Genomic DNA, 18,371 nt, shown 5'->3' on the forward strand with positions numbered 1-18,371 from the left:
AAAAATTGTAATAGAAATTGACACACATATAAAACTTAATGAACAATAATTTAAAAAAAAATAATGCAAGACTACATATGTGAAAACTCTTATAAAAAAATCAATATTTAAAAAAACAAATTTAATATATACAAAAAAATTTAAATGAAATTCACAAATAATCATATTGACCTCTCTAGAAATTAAACATACTCAATATCATTTAAAAATAATCATAATCTAAATAAAACATAAACCCAAAAATTATTTGAAAAAAATATAAACAAATAATGATCAAAACTAAAAATTTTAAAAAATATAAAAAAGAACCGGGTCAGGTGTTACTGGGCCTCGTAAGCCAGGCCCAGTGCCTAGCCTAATAAAGCAATGGCTCATACACGAGCCTTTATTATTTAAAAAATTTTAATGGCCTTCCTAATTATTTCAAAAAAAAAATCATATGTCGTGTTCTTAACCTAGAATTCGGCTAGTGTGGTGGCTAGAAAAAATAAATTTCTTTGTTGTTTTCACCCAAAACATATTTTCAACTCATTTTTTATCCAAAACATCTAGAAAACACCCTATAGACCTTATTAAACTAATCAATGGCAACCAAAAAGCCAATAAACCACCCCCCAAATCCACCTAGAAAAAAAAATTATTCCCGATTTTAGATAATGTTGTGTTAGGTGTTTCAAAGTAAACAAACACCTAAATGTAAACCCTTTCTTTTTTATATGGAACCTTCTGACATATAAACCAATTGTTTTGGTAGCTAGAATCTTTCTTAATGACCACTCTTTCTAAGCCGGAATTAGGCAACTTCCTCTCTCTCCTCCCAATAAAAAAGGACAAAAAAAAATGCAGTTAAATACAAAATGTATTTTCTTCAAATTCAAAGAACAGATCATCTAATATCTAAAAAACATGGAGGATTAAAATAAATGTTTTAACGAAACTTTCAACTCACCCCCCATGTTACCTGTGATTTTCTCTTCAATCCCTTAGCTTTCAATTCAACCCTTCTTCCTAAAAACATATGCAATTGGAGGCTAATTTGGGCTCAAAAGGGCTAAATTGTCTAAAATAAAAGTTCAAGGACTAAAGCAAAAATTATATAAAAAAAAAATACACTGCTCTAATTCATAGTAAATTATGAGAGAGTGCACAGTAATTCATGTATAGTAAAAGGTTAGTGTCTTTTAGTTTTGTTTGTAAATACGTGCAAGTACATGTGTTATTTATATAAATATAACATATTCAAAACTCTCTCTTTTTTTTTTCTCCAACAAATTAATTCATCATCTCAAAAATCAACCTTCTTATTTTATAAAATAATAAAATGAACAAAAATAATTTAATAGTAATGAAAAAATGACATGACATGAGAAGACAAGGAAGAAAAAAAATAAATAAATGAATGATAACATCAAAAACATACCGAAGCTTCGATAAAGATATTTTTAGTACCATTAAAAAAATATTGACAAGATAAATTTATAGATATCATAAAAAAATCAACTTAAAAACTAATGATAAAATATTAGCAAATAAGAATGTATTATCCTTAAACGGCATGTGTAACTAACTATAATAAATTATCTCGTGAAAAAAGTTGCTCAAATATGAATTATTATATTATATTACAATTACAATTACAGTAACATTTGACATTATAATAACAATTATTATAATTATTAACAAAACATAGGGCACGTGGAAAAAAAAACATTGGTTCATTTGTTATTTAGATTTGTTCAAGGTAATTTAGTTTTTTATAACTTTTTACATAATTAAATTACTTGGTTACCCTTAAAAAAATAATAACTTTGGTCTATGGGCTTTTTGATATCTCATTTTAGCATGCACAGGCTAACTACTCCATTGCCCTTGAAATTATATATATATAATAAGCTATATATTAGCCTCTGAAACCAAATCACCCTTGAGACTACATGATAATTACTCAAAAACCAAAGTGAAACGACTAATAAGCCTGAAACGACTATATATATACATAAGGCTTGGTTTCACTTTGGTTTTTGAGTAATTATCATGTGGTCTCAAGGTGATTTGTTTCAGGGGCTAATATATATATATATATATATATATATATATATATATATATATATATATATATATATATATATATATATATATATATATAATATATATATTAGGCTTGGTTTCAAGGGCTTATTAGTCGTTTCACTTTGGTTTTTGAGTAATTATCATGTGGTCTCAAGGGTGATTTGGTTATTTACTTAATAAACAAATAAAAATGAAACATTTGTTGGCATGTTCTATGCAAGTGAGCCACCTCTTTTGTCTTCTGACAGCGTATGTGGTGGTTCACAACATAGAAAAACCAGCTTTCTTGATGGTTTTGTTTCTGAATGGTGGGGGCTACCTTTTCAGGCAACACGTGTGGCTTAACTCCTAATAGTTTGGCGGGATTGACTTGCTTTTTTTCTCCTTCTTTTTGGCTCCGTGCTTGCCCTTGCAAAATTTCACGGCAAATCTTTAACTTTTGAATTAGTTTATAAAATTGAGTTTGTTTTTCGATTTCATCCTTTATCAATTTTTTTTTCATTTCAAATTTTGTCCTTCTTCTTTTAATTGTTATTTTATTTTATTTGAGAATGTTTCTAGAATTGGTTTTTTTTTTTTTTTTTTACAATTTCTTCCTTCTTCATTATATTTACATATTAAATATTATTCTCATTCTTTTGATTGCTATTTTTTAATTTTGACAAGTTTTTTAAATTGATTTTTTTTTATTTTATCCTTCAATAACAAATTCAGCTTCTTAATTGATCCCATGTCTAGGATTTAACAGGTTATGAATTTGAGAGACTAATTTAGGTTTAAGAGATTTGTCTAAGTTTATTTGTTGTTTTTTTTTTCTTTTTTAAACTCATGTTTTTTAATTTCATCATTTCACATTTGATTTAATTGGATATTGGGCTTTGTAATTTATTTCTTTTCTTTAGATATGATTTTCTGAATAAAAAGCATTTTGAAAAGCAACAACAACTACACTCCCAAACACCCTCTAAATCAACTTGTTAATCTGCTTCCTTAAACCTCGATAATGATCAATAAAATATACTATAATTATTGTATTTTATTTACACTTAGCACTTTTATACCATTTTAAAATGTATTCATAAAGTGTTGATAGATGTTGACGAGAGGGAATGAAAAAAAAAAAAAGATTTATGGCATTTGTTTATGGTTTGGACTAAGTTGAAATAAAGATGAAGGTGTTTATTGTACTTGACTTTTAGAAAAGAGTGCAAAATATCATAAGATTGAAAAAGATGCACTAGTAACAGTTTATTATGGATTTTATAGTGACATCAAGAACTTTTAATGACCATGAAGTACTTAAAGTAATAAATAATAAGCCTTGATTAGTTGGGTAGCCGTTCAAATTACATGTCTAATAAGAATGAATGAGAGAACGGAGTGGAAGAATTATTGGATTATTGCTTTGACTAATGTAGAAGAGTAAGAGGACGACATCACCATGAAGAGCTTTATGGTAATGGTTTTCTAAGGTCTTCCATCAAGCTGTTTAGAGTGAATAATTTTCTTTAAGAATTGAGTTAGTTAAGTCTTTTCTTCCTCTAAAAAGTTAATCTTATATTGGTGATTCTACTCAGTATGATCTTTCTTTTCATCTACCATAGCTTGGTCTGATTTAGGCTATTGAGGAATATTATACTTTCAAAAAGTTTTGCATATTATATTTTTTGTTTTAGACGGAAAAGGGTTTTTTTTATATAAAAAAAAAATGACTCTACATTAGTGTCTAAGATAATGGTCCATATTGAGTCCATTTACTCTTAACACTAAGTGTGAATAAAAAAAATTTATTTTCTAAAATAATTTTTAAAAGGAAAGGGGCTTGTTTTGAAATATTACAATGTCGGACCAAACAATCCTTTTAATATGGGATGAAAACCCATTGGGTCTTACAAACTTATTTCAAAGGCCGAAAGTTTATGTGTGAATGGTTTTCGTTATTTTTGTTAAAAATAAAAAGGAAGATGCATTTATACTTAAGAAATTTCAATAATGGAGTTTAAATAGAATGCAATTAAACCATAATAATGCAAAATATGGTCAAGAACATGTTAAACTTTAGATAAGATTGAAAATGAGTCTTGGCTATATACAATATAATTGAAAGATGTACATATTTTAAAGACAAAAAAAAAAAGGAATGGATATGTCTTTTAAAAGATCTACTTTGGGTGGTTTAGGGCCGAGTGACTCAACGAAAAAGAAAACTAACATAAAATTATTATGTAGAACACTAAAAGAACATCTTAAGGAACATAATTAATATTTATTCACACTAAGTAAACATCATTACCGACAACTAAAAAACTTAAAGATTTTACTTTTTTAAAAATAAGGTAAACATAACCAACAACCCAGATCAAAATTCAACCAAAAAAACCTACATTTTAGTTTATGCATGAAGGGTTGGTTCTAACACTGACTATTGTTTATATCAAGGTAGTAACATATGACTTCTCATAACACATGTAAATAAAGTACTAATAATTGATATAAACATTCCTCACATCATAACATATATTATTACAAATTATAAAAGCTAAAACATTAAAGAAAGTATGAAATAACAAAGAATACAATAATAAATATAAAGAAGAGAGGTACCTCAATTTTAAGGTAAGGATGAATCAGATTGGACTAAATTGAGGAGGGGTTTATCCACCTAGGGTTTCATAAACCCTAAACTTAGCATCGGGACTTGAACACTAACACTCAAGAACAAACCTATAAAAACCAAAAAACCAAAATTTTTGAATTCTCAATATCTTTCTTGACTATTGTTAGTTACTCTCTTAATCTTTCTTCTTTTCACCTTTTTATTACTCTTATTATTCAATAAGTCTCCTTTAAAACCCTAAGACTAGGTCTGTATAAAGAGGAGAAGCGTGATCAAATAGGACTTGACAAACACAAAATCATGGGATCACAAGGCTTAAATTTATAAAAATTTTCAATTGGGTCCTTAACCACATTTAAACAAAACCTTTAACTTCTCTGTCTTTTTAAAATAGTCCTTAGATATGAAAAACCTTCAATTGAAGTCAAATTAGTTATAAAAACATAAATTTATTCAATTAAGATCCTAATTGAATTAATAGGACCTCCTAAATGATGCAAAGTATAAAATTTAGTTTTTAATCCTTTAATTCCTTTAATTACAACTAATCTTTCTTCAATTAAAAACAATGTTTTATTTAATTAAAACCGTGATAAATTTTGACGTTCTAATTTAAACAAATATTTTGTGATTTTCCACTTTTATTTTGTTTTGTTTTGAATGTTTTAGGGGTAAAAAAATGGGTTATCACATTTGTTCCCCCCCCCCTTTTTTTTTCTAAGAAAAACTTAAAATAACTTATGTAAAGATAAATATTCATATAGAAAAATAATTGATTGTATGTGATCCCCCAAAGATGCATCTTAAAGAAAGGTTATAGCCATTACATGGAAGGGTAGGTTCACTAACTGAATTGTTATAAAAGGGTATTTCATTGCTTAGTTAACAAATCTTAGGTTGAATAAGGTCTATTATAGACAAGCGCAAAGCTTATCGACAACTAATCATAACTAAGTAGACTATTTATAAGAATTTATTTGTTTCACTAGTGTTATATAGGTAGAAGTCTATCAAAACACCACTAATTGCTTATGCTATCCTAAAGCAATATATGTGCAAAATAAAGTGTTTTATAGTTAATTACATTAAACCTTATCACATTTACTTATTTTTTTCACTTTACCTTCATTTTTGCAAAAATTACACTTTACATCTTGGAGTCAATAAGTTGATAATATTTTTTCACCTTGCCTTCATTATTTTTCATTCAATAGGGTTTTTTTCATTAAATTGAATATAATGATAATCTTATCAATAATGTGACATTTTTGTTGTTGATTTGTTTGGCATGCCAAAGTAAGGATGTATAATATTATTAACTTACAAATTATAGGATGTAAAGTGAAATTTTTGAAACGATGAAGATAAAATGAAAAATACGAGTAAACCTTAGACAATTTATTATAACTAACCATAAATTCATATCCAATCAAGAAAAATCAAAGAACCAGAAGATATATGAAATGCAAACACATAAAAAAAATTGTATAAACATAAATGCAAACAAAGACATCAAATCAAACAATAAACACAAAGTAATCAATTGAGGCAAACAAGAATAACAAAGATATCACAACCATATGTCAAAGCAAAATAAGAATATTTTTATAAGAGAAACAAATCACTAATGCTAGGCCATAAAATAAGTCTCCACTAGCCATTTTATCATAATGGACATCTCAATGAGATGATTAAAAATGATACAATAAAATAAAAAAAAAAGATTGTTAACTAGTTTTATGGTAACTAGAAACTCAACTGATATTTATAGATTCTAGACAAGGACTGATTATATTAAAAGGAAGATGAAAATCACTCTAAAGTATCATTTATAATGTATGTTGCTTTGTGCTTATTTTTAATGATAAAGGATACATATTGTGTTTACATGCTAAGAGTTTACCTAAATTAATATATGTGTATTTGTTGTTGAAAATAAGAGACTATTAAGATTTAGGCAGTGAGACTTGAACTCAATAATAGGACTTGATCCTCTCTTTTAAAAATACAAGTATTGGATCGGAGATGATGGTGTTGCATACATTTACATGTATCAACGTGAACATATAATGATAAAATTCAAATAAAATAAAATATTATTTTCACATTTTATTATATTATTATTCTTGAAAAGGAGTCGGGTATTAATTGCATCTATTATTCATCAAGCAACATCCTAGGACAATTCCAAGTGACAATTCATTATTCATGATTTGACTTATAAATAATAAATACAATTAATACATAAGTAACTTATGAGGAAAGATATGAAGTCTTTGAAAATATTTTGAATACAATAAAATAATGTATTAATCAATTTTATTATCAACTTAGCAATATCAATTAACAATGCTCACTAATGATTTATTTATCCTAAGTTGATCATGGAAAATAAAGACAATTAATATGCAAAAAAAAACAAATTACAAGGAAAAGACAAACCATTACAAATCAAAGAAAATGAAGATTAAATTACTAACACCAATGTTTATATACAAACCCAACTCTTACCCTGCATTTGACAGATAAGAAGCAACAAATTAAGATTTACAATTTATGAACCGATTTTGAGTGCGAGAAAATACAAACCATCAAAGATAAAAAAAAAAATACAAATATAAATTACCAATACTATTTTTTATACACATACCTAACTTGCTTACCCTTAATGTGATATTTTAGGAACAACCAAATTAGTGTTTATAATTTCTAGAACAATTTAGAGTGTCCGAGGAAAATAGAAGTTACATAAAATTTTAAAAAATAACAAGGGCATAAAATAAACAAACATATATTTATCATACTAAGAACAAAATGTAATGTCTTAGTTAAACCATTTTATTCTTGTCCTCCCAACCTAGTAATTGATATTGATCATCAACCTAATTCTACCTTAAGAAGTAAATCCATTGCGGCTTAAGATCCTTAAGTTTTCCATGCAATGGCCCAGACCTAACACTTAAATATTTCATCACAATATGTATAAAAATCGATAACATATTAAAAACTATTTATATTAAGAAATAAAACATGTTAAAAGGCTAAAAAATAAATCCTTTGAAAGCTGTTGGATTTGGGTGCAACATTAGAGGCATGTGAGATTTACACATTGCCACTGTCGACATGTGAAACCATGCTCTACGATTATTGGGGTACTTCTCATGGGAAATTAGGAGCACCTTATTCTCCTTGTCCTTTTTATGTTGGTGGTAAGATGTATTGCCATCCGAGGAGTAAGATGGGGTTGAGAGATATTTTGATTTTTTCTTTTATTTTCTTAATTCCATGCCTTTTTCATTACTATTAATGTTGAATTTATTGTGTTGTTTTCATCCATTGGTGAGAAATGGAGAGAGATTAACAATGTTGCCATTACTATGGTTATTATGGAACAACATAGTAAAAAAGAGGTGAGGAATTAGAAGGGTTTCAATGGAGATGATGGTGGATGTTTAGTGATTTGGGATAAGCAAAAAAAGGGTAAAAGATTATTTCAGCTAGGAAAAAGTGGGGGCAACTCAACTTTATTGTTATCAGAATGACACCAAAACAAAAAGTTAAACAACATTTAGGAGGTAAACATGAAATATTATGAAATATTACTCTTGAGGATTCTAGATTAAATGTAATAGGGACCATATTCTCATGTAAAGTAGTTCCTATCATATGAAAGTGTAAATCAGGCCCTACATATAACGGTCTAATCATTATGGGAATGTATTGAAGAGTGTGTATATCTAAAATGTTCTCTTTGATGGAGAGCGCTTTTCTACATAACATTATCTGGTAACTTTATTAAAGCAAGTAAACAAGCCTAACTATCTCACTTTTTATTGATTTTATCTCACTTTAGTGGTTTTATTCAAGAAGACACCTTTTTTTTTTTTTTTTAGTGGCTTGGTCTAATATAGGCTCTTGAGAAAAATTAAACTTTAAAATGTGATTTGTTTCTCATTTTCTATAAAAGCAAAAACATAACCTAAGTAAATATAAATATACAAAGAGATAAGAGAAAATAATTGATTCACCCATTATGATAATACATGGAGATACCCTAAGGGATATTTCTAGCCAATGCATTTAAAGGTAGTTGGCTATCTAAACTGGTCTTGAGAAAGATTCCTAATCTTTTTATTAATATTTATTTTATTTGAAATAATTTATAAAATTAAATTTGTTTTCAATTTAATCTCTCATGGATTTTTTTTATTATCAAATTTGGTACCTATTCTTTTAATTACTACTTATTTTATTTAAAATGGTTTTATATATATATATTTATATTTTTAATTTGCAACCTTTTTAAGTTTTCTTCCTATCAAATTTGATCATCGATTTTTTTATTTACTATTTTTTTACCTTTAATTTTTTTTAGTTTGATTTTTTTACGATTTCATCCTTTAAATATTAAATTTGTCAGAAGTTGAGCTTCTTTATTGAACCCGGGTCTAGAGCTAATAGGTTGTGAGTTTGAGGTATTAATATGAGATTCAAAGGTTCACCTGGGTTTACTTTGTTTTTATTCTTTCCTTTTTTTTAACATATTTTTTTTTGTATAATTATCTGATATTTTTTCTATTTTTATGGGATTTTTTAGACATTTTGAGAGTAACACGAGTACTTATCTTATTTTTTTTCTTTGCCAGATCTAGATTTTTTAAAAGGATTTTTTTAATTAGATTAAATTAATTTATTTCACCCTTCAACATTAAATTGGTTTGTTATCGCCAAAAGGTTTTTTTAGTTTTTGTTAGATCTTGCTTTTATTAAAAGGAAACTGTTTTTTAATTAAATTTAATGAATTTATCTCATCTTTAAACATTAAATTTGTTTGATACCAAGCTTATTTGCGGACCTCGTATATGGAATTTAACGAGTTGTGACTTTGAGAAATTCACTTAGGTTTAGAAAGCTCACCTGAAATATGCTTGGTTATTTGTTTCTCTCCTTTTAAGTTCATTTTCTTCAGTTTCATCTTCAAAAGTTTTCTTGCTTCACAGCCCCACCTGGTGCTTCCTATAAAAATTTTTCATTTGTTTTTGAAAAAAACCAAGTGACTTGAAGCTTTTTTATCCCAATCTTTGTTAAATTTAGTTTTTTTATAAGAACTTTTGCTTATGAATTAGATTAAATCAATTAATTAAATATAAACATCAAATACTTGTTTTTATGGTATTTTGTTCATTTTTTGGGTCATCATTCTAGTAATTTTTTCAATTATCTGAATTATAGATGTTTCTTGCTTTATATTGCATGAATATCTTTATTACATTGTAAGAAAAATATTTATGCAACATAAAACTAAAAATAAAAAAGAAAGATTAGCCTGCCTCGCAGCATAGGGCTGCCATCTGTCGTGGGAAACTAAAAAATGGAGTGATTAGGGTGTGGCCAACATACACAAATAGTTATCCATTTCAATAGCAACACATACTCCATGAATTGATAAAATAATAATAATAATAAATAAATGATCGAAGCGCAAATTCAACTAAACAGTAGTGTCGAGTTTTGAATGCCAGATCTCTATATTGGGGAGCTTTAATATATTAGTTACAAAAAAGAGATGAAATTGAACGCGAGGAAATATCTATATGCTCATCAATTTGAAATCAAAGAACTCTTCCTACCTTTGTCATACCTTGTGAACATAAATCTTCCTGTAGAAATGGACTGGTAACTAAATTCAAGAATATGCCAACTCCATCGCCATCCTCATCATCTTCACTAATCCGTGATATATCAGCAATGGAAATCTGGTTTTGACAGAGGGAAAAACTCAGTGAAACTGACCTTCTAATTGGTTGGATCGGATCATTTGCTTCCATAACACTTTCAAGATCTTGATTAACTGGAGTCCTGGGTGTAGATCATCACTACCCTCTTGCCCAACACTCCCTTCTAAATCTTGAATCACTAAAACAGCATCATTAGTCCTGCGTTGGTCTTGAAGTGTTGAAACATCAGTGCTTGGCAGATTTTCCCGAGCACTAGGCAAGACACTAGCGGGATCAGCAATATTGGCACGGCATAGAGGACAACTTGCATGAGATTTGAGCCATGTATCAATGCAAAGGAGATGAAATGCATGGCTACACTTTGGCAAACGCCTTAAGCTCTCGTTTTCTTGAAATTCACCAAGACAGACCGAGCAATCTGTGCCTTCGACGAAACCATCACCTTTCTTGTACTTGCAAATTGTGATAGACTTTAAAACTGCCTCATCTAGTCCACCTGGGATACCTTGCGATGCTTCATTTCTCATCTGATCTTGATTGTCATCCAATTCAATGGTACCATTGCCATGACCTCGCCGACTACAGTACTTGGAAACGAGAGTGTGGTAGGTTACCAAGATGAAAGCACTTGCCAGGATGCCGATGAATGCTATAGTAAGAGGGGATAAATCAGTATTAGAAGCATCATCACCGACTGAAAAAGGAGGCGGAGGAGGGAAAATGATGTAACACCATTGTGGACAATAGACGCTACAAATTCCTTGTGAACAATCTTTATAGGTGCTATACGGTGCCCAAGGATCTTGGTTGCCAGCAGTATAAGAACCCATTTTTAATCTTGATACACCTCTAAATCTGCAACAGTTTTTGGATGATATGCTTTCATCAGAATGTTTCTGCTAGAAAAAGAGAAAGACGAGAGGGGGAGGGAGGGGAAAGCAAGCGGTGTTAGAAAAAGCGAGCAGCAAAAGGAAGGGTAAGCAAAGTAACAGGAGACGGGAAGTCGATGTGTCTCTCTCCCCCGAGTCCTCCTCTCTCTCAGTGTACTTTATGAGTTTATTCTCTCTTCCTTTAATTTTCTTTATTTATTTATTTCGCCTTGCTTTTAGTAATGTGGTTTTCTTAAGAGTATTTTTTAATTAAAATAGTTTTTAATTTTTTTAATTTTAATATATTAAAACCATAAAAAAAACAATTTAATATTTTATTAATGGCAGTTTTAATAAAGAGAAAAACAAAGACACGTGGGCAAGCTTAATTGGTTGGTAAAGCATAGGTGAAGTGGGACTCTAATATGCATTTCCACATATGCAACTGGACCGCTAGTATCATGCCACGTATGGGAAGGAGATTAGTCACATTATTTGGTCATCTTCACTTAATTTTGGGCTCGGAGACCCTCACTCTTTTTCCAGTTCCGTGTCACATTTGGTGCCTTCATAAATACAGAGTGTATTCATTAATGTTGACACTTAAATTGGATGAGAAGAAGTATGTGCGGCCCTAAATTGGAAGACCACAGGGACCTAAATTGCATTTCAAGATTTTAGAAAGTGGTTAAGACAAAAATTGAAACTCGGAGGACTGGGGGAATAAATAGGGCCTTTTGGGAAAGAGATGCAAGGGAATGTGTGAATAGCGGCCAATGATTTTTCTGTGGATTTTATATGAATTTGGAAGTCTTTGCCTCGGAGATGTAAATATGCTATGAAAGCATAACATATAAGCTTTTGGATGTATCAGACAAGTTAAAGCTTCGTTCAATGTGTTAATGAGATCGATTTGACCATCAACACAAGGCAGTCCTTGAAATTCCCATTTTAAAATATCTTTGGTCGGATGCCTGATACTTAATGTTGGAGATTTTATAGGTTGTAATTGTTTAGTTTAGATTTAATTTGTTGAATTAAATATATAAAGTATGGTAACTAAATTAAATTACATCCAAGTTAATCATAGTCAAGTATTTAAACTTGCAATTGGAATTAAAATAATTTCCCAGCACGTGATAACGCATGGTTTTTTTTTTTCTAATAATAATAATAATAATAATAATAATAATTTTTTTTTAGTTGTTTGGGTAGTTAGAATTTTTAGCCAATAGACCAAGAATGACCCGGTCTATCCAATCCTGTCCTGATACATCATTCAATGTATTTTTTTAGATTTCTAATGATACACAAACTTTTCATGCATATAATTTTTTTCATGCATACACAAGTTTTTCTATGTAGAATATACATTATTTTTTGCACCAATGACATTGTTCATCACCAACATTTCCACCAACCAATAGCACGCACAACATAACAACCATGACTTGATATAATAAACAACAAACATCATGGCTAGCCAATGGCAACACATCAATTTCTCCACTAATAATACATTCTCTTTCTCTATAGAGAAATTTCAATAACTTGGTGTATAAATATACCTAGTTAAGGGGGGAAAATGAGGATCATATTCTTAGCCGGAGCTCTACTTAGCCATTGAAAACTAGGTCTCACAACAAACACTTACATTCTAAGCCATAAAAGCCAACCAAAATTGATCATGTCTTATGAGAATCAACAAGCAACATCAAGAGACCAATTGTATGTTCTGACTAGCCTAATTACAAGGGCAACATCCAAAAGGATAAAAAAAAGCATTCAATGGAATAATTCATGACATTTAGGCCGAATATGATTCGAGAATCCCTTCTAAGGTGGCGTCAAACATGAAATTGAGTTCAGAAGAGGATCAAGCCTTAATCAATATAATTCAAGCAAGAAATGAGGTTGCTGAACATGTATTAGAGCTTGGCTACATATCTTATGTTAATGGTCATAACTTTTAATTTAACTGTTGGGTCGGACTGAATTTTTTCTATAAGATTTTAAAGTCCTTGTTTTGTATTGGATTAAAATGACATAATGATAAGAAATTAGAAAAGTCTTCCGAAGGCCTAAAAGTTACCGTATGAATTGAGCTTCATTTAGTAATAATTCGATATTTTTATTTTATTTTAAAAGTACTCTTAAATTAGTTTATATTTGACTTTTAATTCCAACTCAATATTTCATTAGAGTTTATTTTGTTGAACTATAAATATTTTCTTTGGTTTGTAAGATTGGGCAACTTATTGATTTTTGAAAATAATATTGGAGATTATTTTTCTTGCTATTGGTTTTTTATTGAATTATTCAAAATTATCAAAGATTCCTTCTTTATAGTGTCATAATCTTTATAACTTAAATTCTTGGTTTGCTATAATCAATTGATCAGAATATTCATCTAACAACTATATTTTTTTGGTTCAAATAATCACTAGGTCCAGTTTTTTTCAACTTGATTTTAGCTTTCATATGTTGTGTTCATTCTTGACTATGGGTTCTAAGGTTTTTATCTTCCATGTTTGCATCATTTGGTATCATCTAGGCACTAAAATCATATTTTATATATCTATCCATCTTTAAATTTAGTTCTTTTTATGTTCTGAGTCTTGTTTTTCATTGTTAGGTTTAATTTCTCTCAAAATTATCAAATCCTAGTTTTCTTGATTTCGGCTTTATTATATCTCCTAGTTTTCTGTGTTCTTGATTTAGCTTTACCTTAATTTATAGTGTTTTTTTGTGTGTTTTTGAATTTGGTTTTTATCCTTATTTTATAGTTTTGGGTTTCATTGATTAAAAAAAAAAGTTATTTATCAAACTAATATATATATATATATATATATATATATGAAAAAAAATATTTTTTATTTAGTTTTATTGAAATTATTAAAAAAAAAGAAGAAAGAAATCACAAATCATAGTTGATTGAAATCGATTTGTTGTTAGGATTATAGAATTGAGATTGGTTTTAATTGAAATAGCCAAATTGATTTTAGTTTAATTGAATCTATATTGATTTCTAGTTTTTGAGTTCTTTTCAATTGGAAATTGGTTTGTTTAGTTTAAATCTAAATTGAATTTGGGTTCTTATTGAATTCAGGTTTTGGTATTAATTTGAGTTTGTTTGTTGAATTATCATTTTTTATAGTTTCCTTATCCTTTTTTTCAATCACTATCATTATGTCTTTTTGAAACCATTGGTTGAATGTTATAATCTAAAATTTCTTACTGATTTTGTTTAGCTCATTAAACAACTGAAGAGTTGAGCTAATAATGGTAAAAAGTAAAAACAATGTGAAAATATTATTGTGAAAGCCAAATTACAAGTGAAACACTTTTTTATATTTCACATTTTCTTTAAAATATTTGTCTTTTAAAGGCAAATCATCACCTGAGAAGGAAGAGGAAGAACAATTTCTTTATTTCATAGGCTATCCAACAATAATTTGAAAGGATAAATGCATTGTTTGGCAAGGTAAAGAATTAAATGGATAGACATGATGTCATGATTGTTAGTTTGTGTGAGGAGCCATCCTAAAGGGTTCCTAATGCTAAAAGAATGGAAAGATGTGCTACCATACTTGTAAATGAGTTTATTAATAAGAATGGAGATAATTATTTGAATGAACTTGCTCAAGCTTTATTCAGCCAATGAGGTAGAATTTAGTAACATGGTACATTTAGTGATAGTGGATTTTGGCATCATGAGGATTTCAGCTATAGAGTATTTAGGAGAGATATTGGGTTTCATGATGGTTTGGATAGAAATTTAAAAGTATTAAGATTAAGATTCATGGTTTCCAATAAAGAAATAATGCAATGATCCATAAACTTACTTGTAGTGAGATAAAAAAGAAAAGTTGATTTTTTATTGTCATAACTATTCGGATAAGAAAAAGGTAAAATCACTAGTGGTTGAATTTACTAATTATGCTATTATTTAGTGGGATCAACTTGTTTTAAGTTAGAGAAGGAATCATGAGGTGCCTTTTAATAATTGAGATGAGATAAAAGCAATCATGAGGAGGAGATTTGTTTCTAGTCATTATTAGTAGGATTTGTATCAAAAATTGTAAAGCTTCACTTAAAGTTCTAAAAGTGTAGAGGGCTACCATAAAAAGATGAAGGTGATTATGATTGGGTGAATATAAAGGAGGAAAAAAAAGCTACCATGACTAGATTGTTGAATGGTTTGAACTATGAGATGACAAATGTTATAAAGTTACAACATTATAAAGAGTTAAAAGACATTGTGTATATCGCTACAAATATAAAACAACAACTTAAGAGAAAGGGTTATTCATGGTAAGTTTAAAATCTAAGTTTTTTTTCATCATCAAAGCTGAATTAGAAGAATGATGGGGATGCCCAAACTAAGCCAAATATAAGTAGTAAAACTAAGATAACTAATGTCAAAAAAGAAGTCTCCATTGATATTATAGGTAAATCTGATTCTCTATCACCTCGTAATCATGATATCAAATATTTCAGTTGTTTTGGAATAAGTCACATAACTTTTCAATATCTAAAAAAAATAGAGTTATGATCTTGTCTAACTATAGGGCTGTGGAAACCAAAAGTGACAATGATGATTACAAGATGTCATCACTTGAGAATGCTTGTGATTACGAGGTAAAGTATTTGATTGAGGGTGAGTCACTTGTTGTTAGAAGTGTATTAAATATTTAAGTCAAATAGGATGATTTAGAGTAACAAAAAAAAAAGAATATTTTTCATATGAGATGCCACATCACTAATAAAGTATGTAGTATAATTATAAATGGTGAAAGTTGTGCTATTGTAGCTAATATTTACACTTATTGAGAAGTTGAATTTGAAGACTACAACATATCATAGTTCTTATAAGCTTTAGTGGTTGAATAAATATGGGGGAAATGAAGGTGAATAAACATGTTTTAGTTTATTTTTTCAATTGAGAGATATAATGATAAGGTGTTTTTTGATGTTATTCATATGCATTCGTGTCACATACTATTGGTTAGGTTATGGGAGTTTGATAGGAAGGTTATCCATGATCAGTGGCGGAGCCAGAGTTTTTTAAATGAGGGGGCAAATTATTAACAAATACTATATTATATAGACATGTATTAAAAATCAATTCAAAACATATATATTAATTCATATCAATTCAAAACATATATATTCATTCATATCAAGTAAAATTAATATAAAAATACTTTTAAAATGAAAAAACTTAAATTATAATTGTTCTCTTCGAGTTTTTATATTTTAAAACCGCTTCATAATAGCTTCATTATCAATCTTATTGAAGATATCTTTCTCAGTGTATACAACCAAACTATCATTCATCCACTTATCTCCCATCATGTTCCGCAATCTACTCTTGACAATATGCATAGAAGAAAAAACTCTCTCCACTGTAGCAGTTGTAACTGGTAAAAGTAATGACAATTTGATAAGCATATATACTAATGAAAATATCAAATTCTTCTTTGTTTTTACCATTTTCTCTACAAGACTAGCAATACCTTTAATACCAGACAACTCATCATCACCACGTAGATCAATAATATACGTATCAAGTTGGTCACCAAGTACCATAAGGTCCATTATAGAGAATTCACTAGGATAAAAAAGAGCAAGACAAATAAGCTTTTCTTCGTTGAAATTAGAGAAAGAGTCATTTGGGCTTAAACATGCCACACAAAGAAGTAACTCCATACTCGTCTCGGTAAAGCGATCATCCAATTTAGTAAGTTGTATGTCAATGATATTGTTAAACAATTCATAACGAAAATGGTGTAAGTTTGTAATCCCTTGAGATTTTCGCCTTGAACGCCCACGAAGCTTTTACTTATCATCCATGTTTAGAATATCAATATCATGTTTGATGCAAAATGATAACACTTCTTCCAGTAAAGATTCCCAATCATTCTCTCTCATCAATTTGAATCGTTCCTTTGATGTTTTCAATAAACTCATAGCATTTTCTATGTCTTGATCTTTTCTTTGTAATGCTTGTGATAACTCATTAGTAACTGCTAGTATCCTTCTCAAACAATGAAGCATGAACACAAAATTAAATGATTCCATAATACCTGTTAAAACGATCGCTTCCATTCTCTGTTCTGAGTTCATCCCATCCTCCCTTATAATCTCAAGCACATCAAGAACTGATGAAAACATTGCAAGTAAACGAATAATTGTAATATAGTGGGAGCCCCAACGAGTATCACCATACCTTCTAAGAGAAGTTTCTTGATTCAAGTCTTGTCCACTAGAAATTTCCCCATTTTCAAGTCCTTCAATAATTCTAGCATATTGTTTTTCTCTAATCACCTCCATCCTATTACATGATGCTCCAACTATGTTTATAATGCTAGAAATAAAATTAAAGACATCTCTAACTTCATTATGCTTCTTTGTAACAGCCACAAGAGTCAATTGAAGTCTATGAGCAAAACAATGTACATAATATGCACTTGGATTGTTATTTAGAATAAGTGCTTTCAAGCCATTGAATTCACCTCGCATGTTACTAGCTCCATCATATCCCTGACCACGCAATCTTGATATACTTAGCCCATGTTTAGAAAATAAAGCTTTAATAACTGCCTTTAGTGAACTAGCAGTTGTATTTGACACATGTTGAATGCCAAGAAAACATTCAATTATATGTCCATTGTTGTCTACATATCGTATAACAACTGCCATTTGTTCCTTAATTGATATGTCACATGACTTATCAATTAAAATTAGAAATAAAGAGTCACCTAGATCTTTGATAATCACATTTGTAATCTCCTCTGCAGCAGCTTGAGTAATGACTTTTTGAATATATGGAGAAGTCAATTTGTTATGTTTAGGAGCTTCATTGAAAGTAACTCTTTTAATAGCTTTATTATTTTTGGAAAGGAAATGCAAGAGCTCTAGATAATTTCCTTGGTTGCTTGAATATTCACATTCATCATGGCCACGAAATGGAAGTCCTTGGTGCAGCAAAAAACGAGCACACTCTATTGAAGCATTCAATCAAGTTCGATAATCACTTTGACTCTTTATTGTCTGCTCAGACAACAAAGTCAT

At 29.1% G+C, this 18,371-nt stretch overlaps 2 protein-coding genes across 2 annotated transcripts; both read right to left on the reverse strand.

Moving 5' to 3' along the window:
• Positions 1–10,129: 10,129 nt before the first annotated feature.
• LOC118027783 (RING-H2 finger protein ATL52-like) lies at positions 10,130–11,450 on the reverse strand. The gene is given in 3 exon segments (XM_035031267.1): positions 10,130–10,353; positions 10,356–10,554; positions 10,557–11,450. Coding segments are annotated over 3 exon segments (963 nt in total). The 5' UTR covers positions 11,256–11,450; the 3' UTR covers positions 10,130–10,288.
• Positions 11,451–16,553: 5,103 nt separating this feature from the next.
• LOC118027809 (uncharacterized) lies at positions 16,554–17,999 on the reverse strand. Its single transcript, XM_035031301.1, has 3 exons — positions 17,384–17,999; positions 16,814–16,942; positions 16,554–16,717 (listed from the first exon to the last, which is right to left on the reverse strand). Exons 1-3 carry the CDS (start codon positions 17,997–17,999, stop codon positions 16,554–16,556), a joined length of 909 nt encoding a protein of 302 aa, XP_034887192.1.
• Between the last annotated feature and the right edge of the window lie 372 nt (positions 18,000–18,371).

The sequence above is a fragment of the Populus alba genome, chromosome 19 (assembly GCF_005239225.2).
Source record: "Populus alba chromosome 19, ASM523922v2, whole genome shotgun sequence".
NCBI lineage: Eukaryota > Viridiplantae > Streptophyta > Magnoliopsida > Malpighiales > Salicaceae > Populus > Populus alba.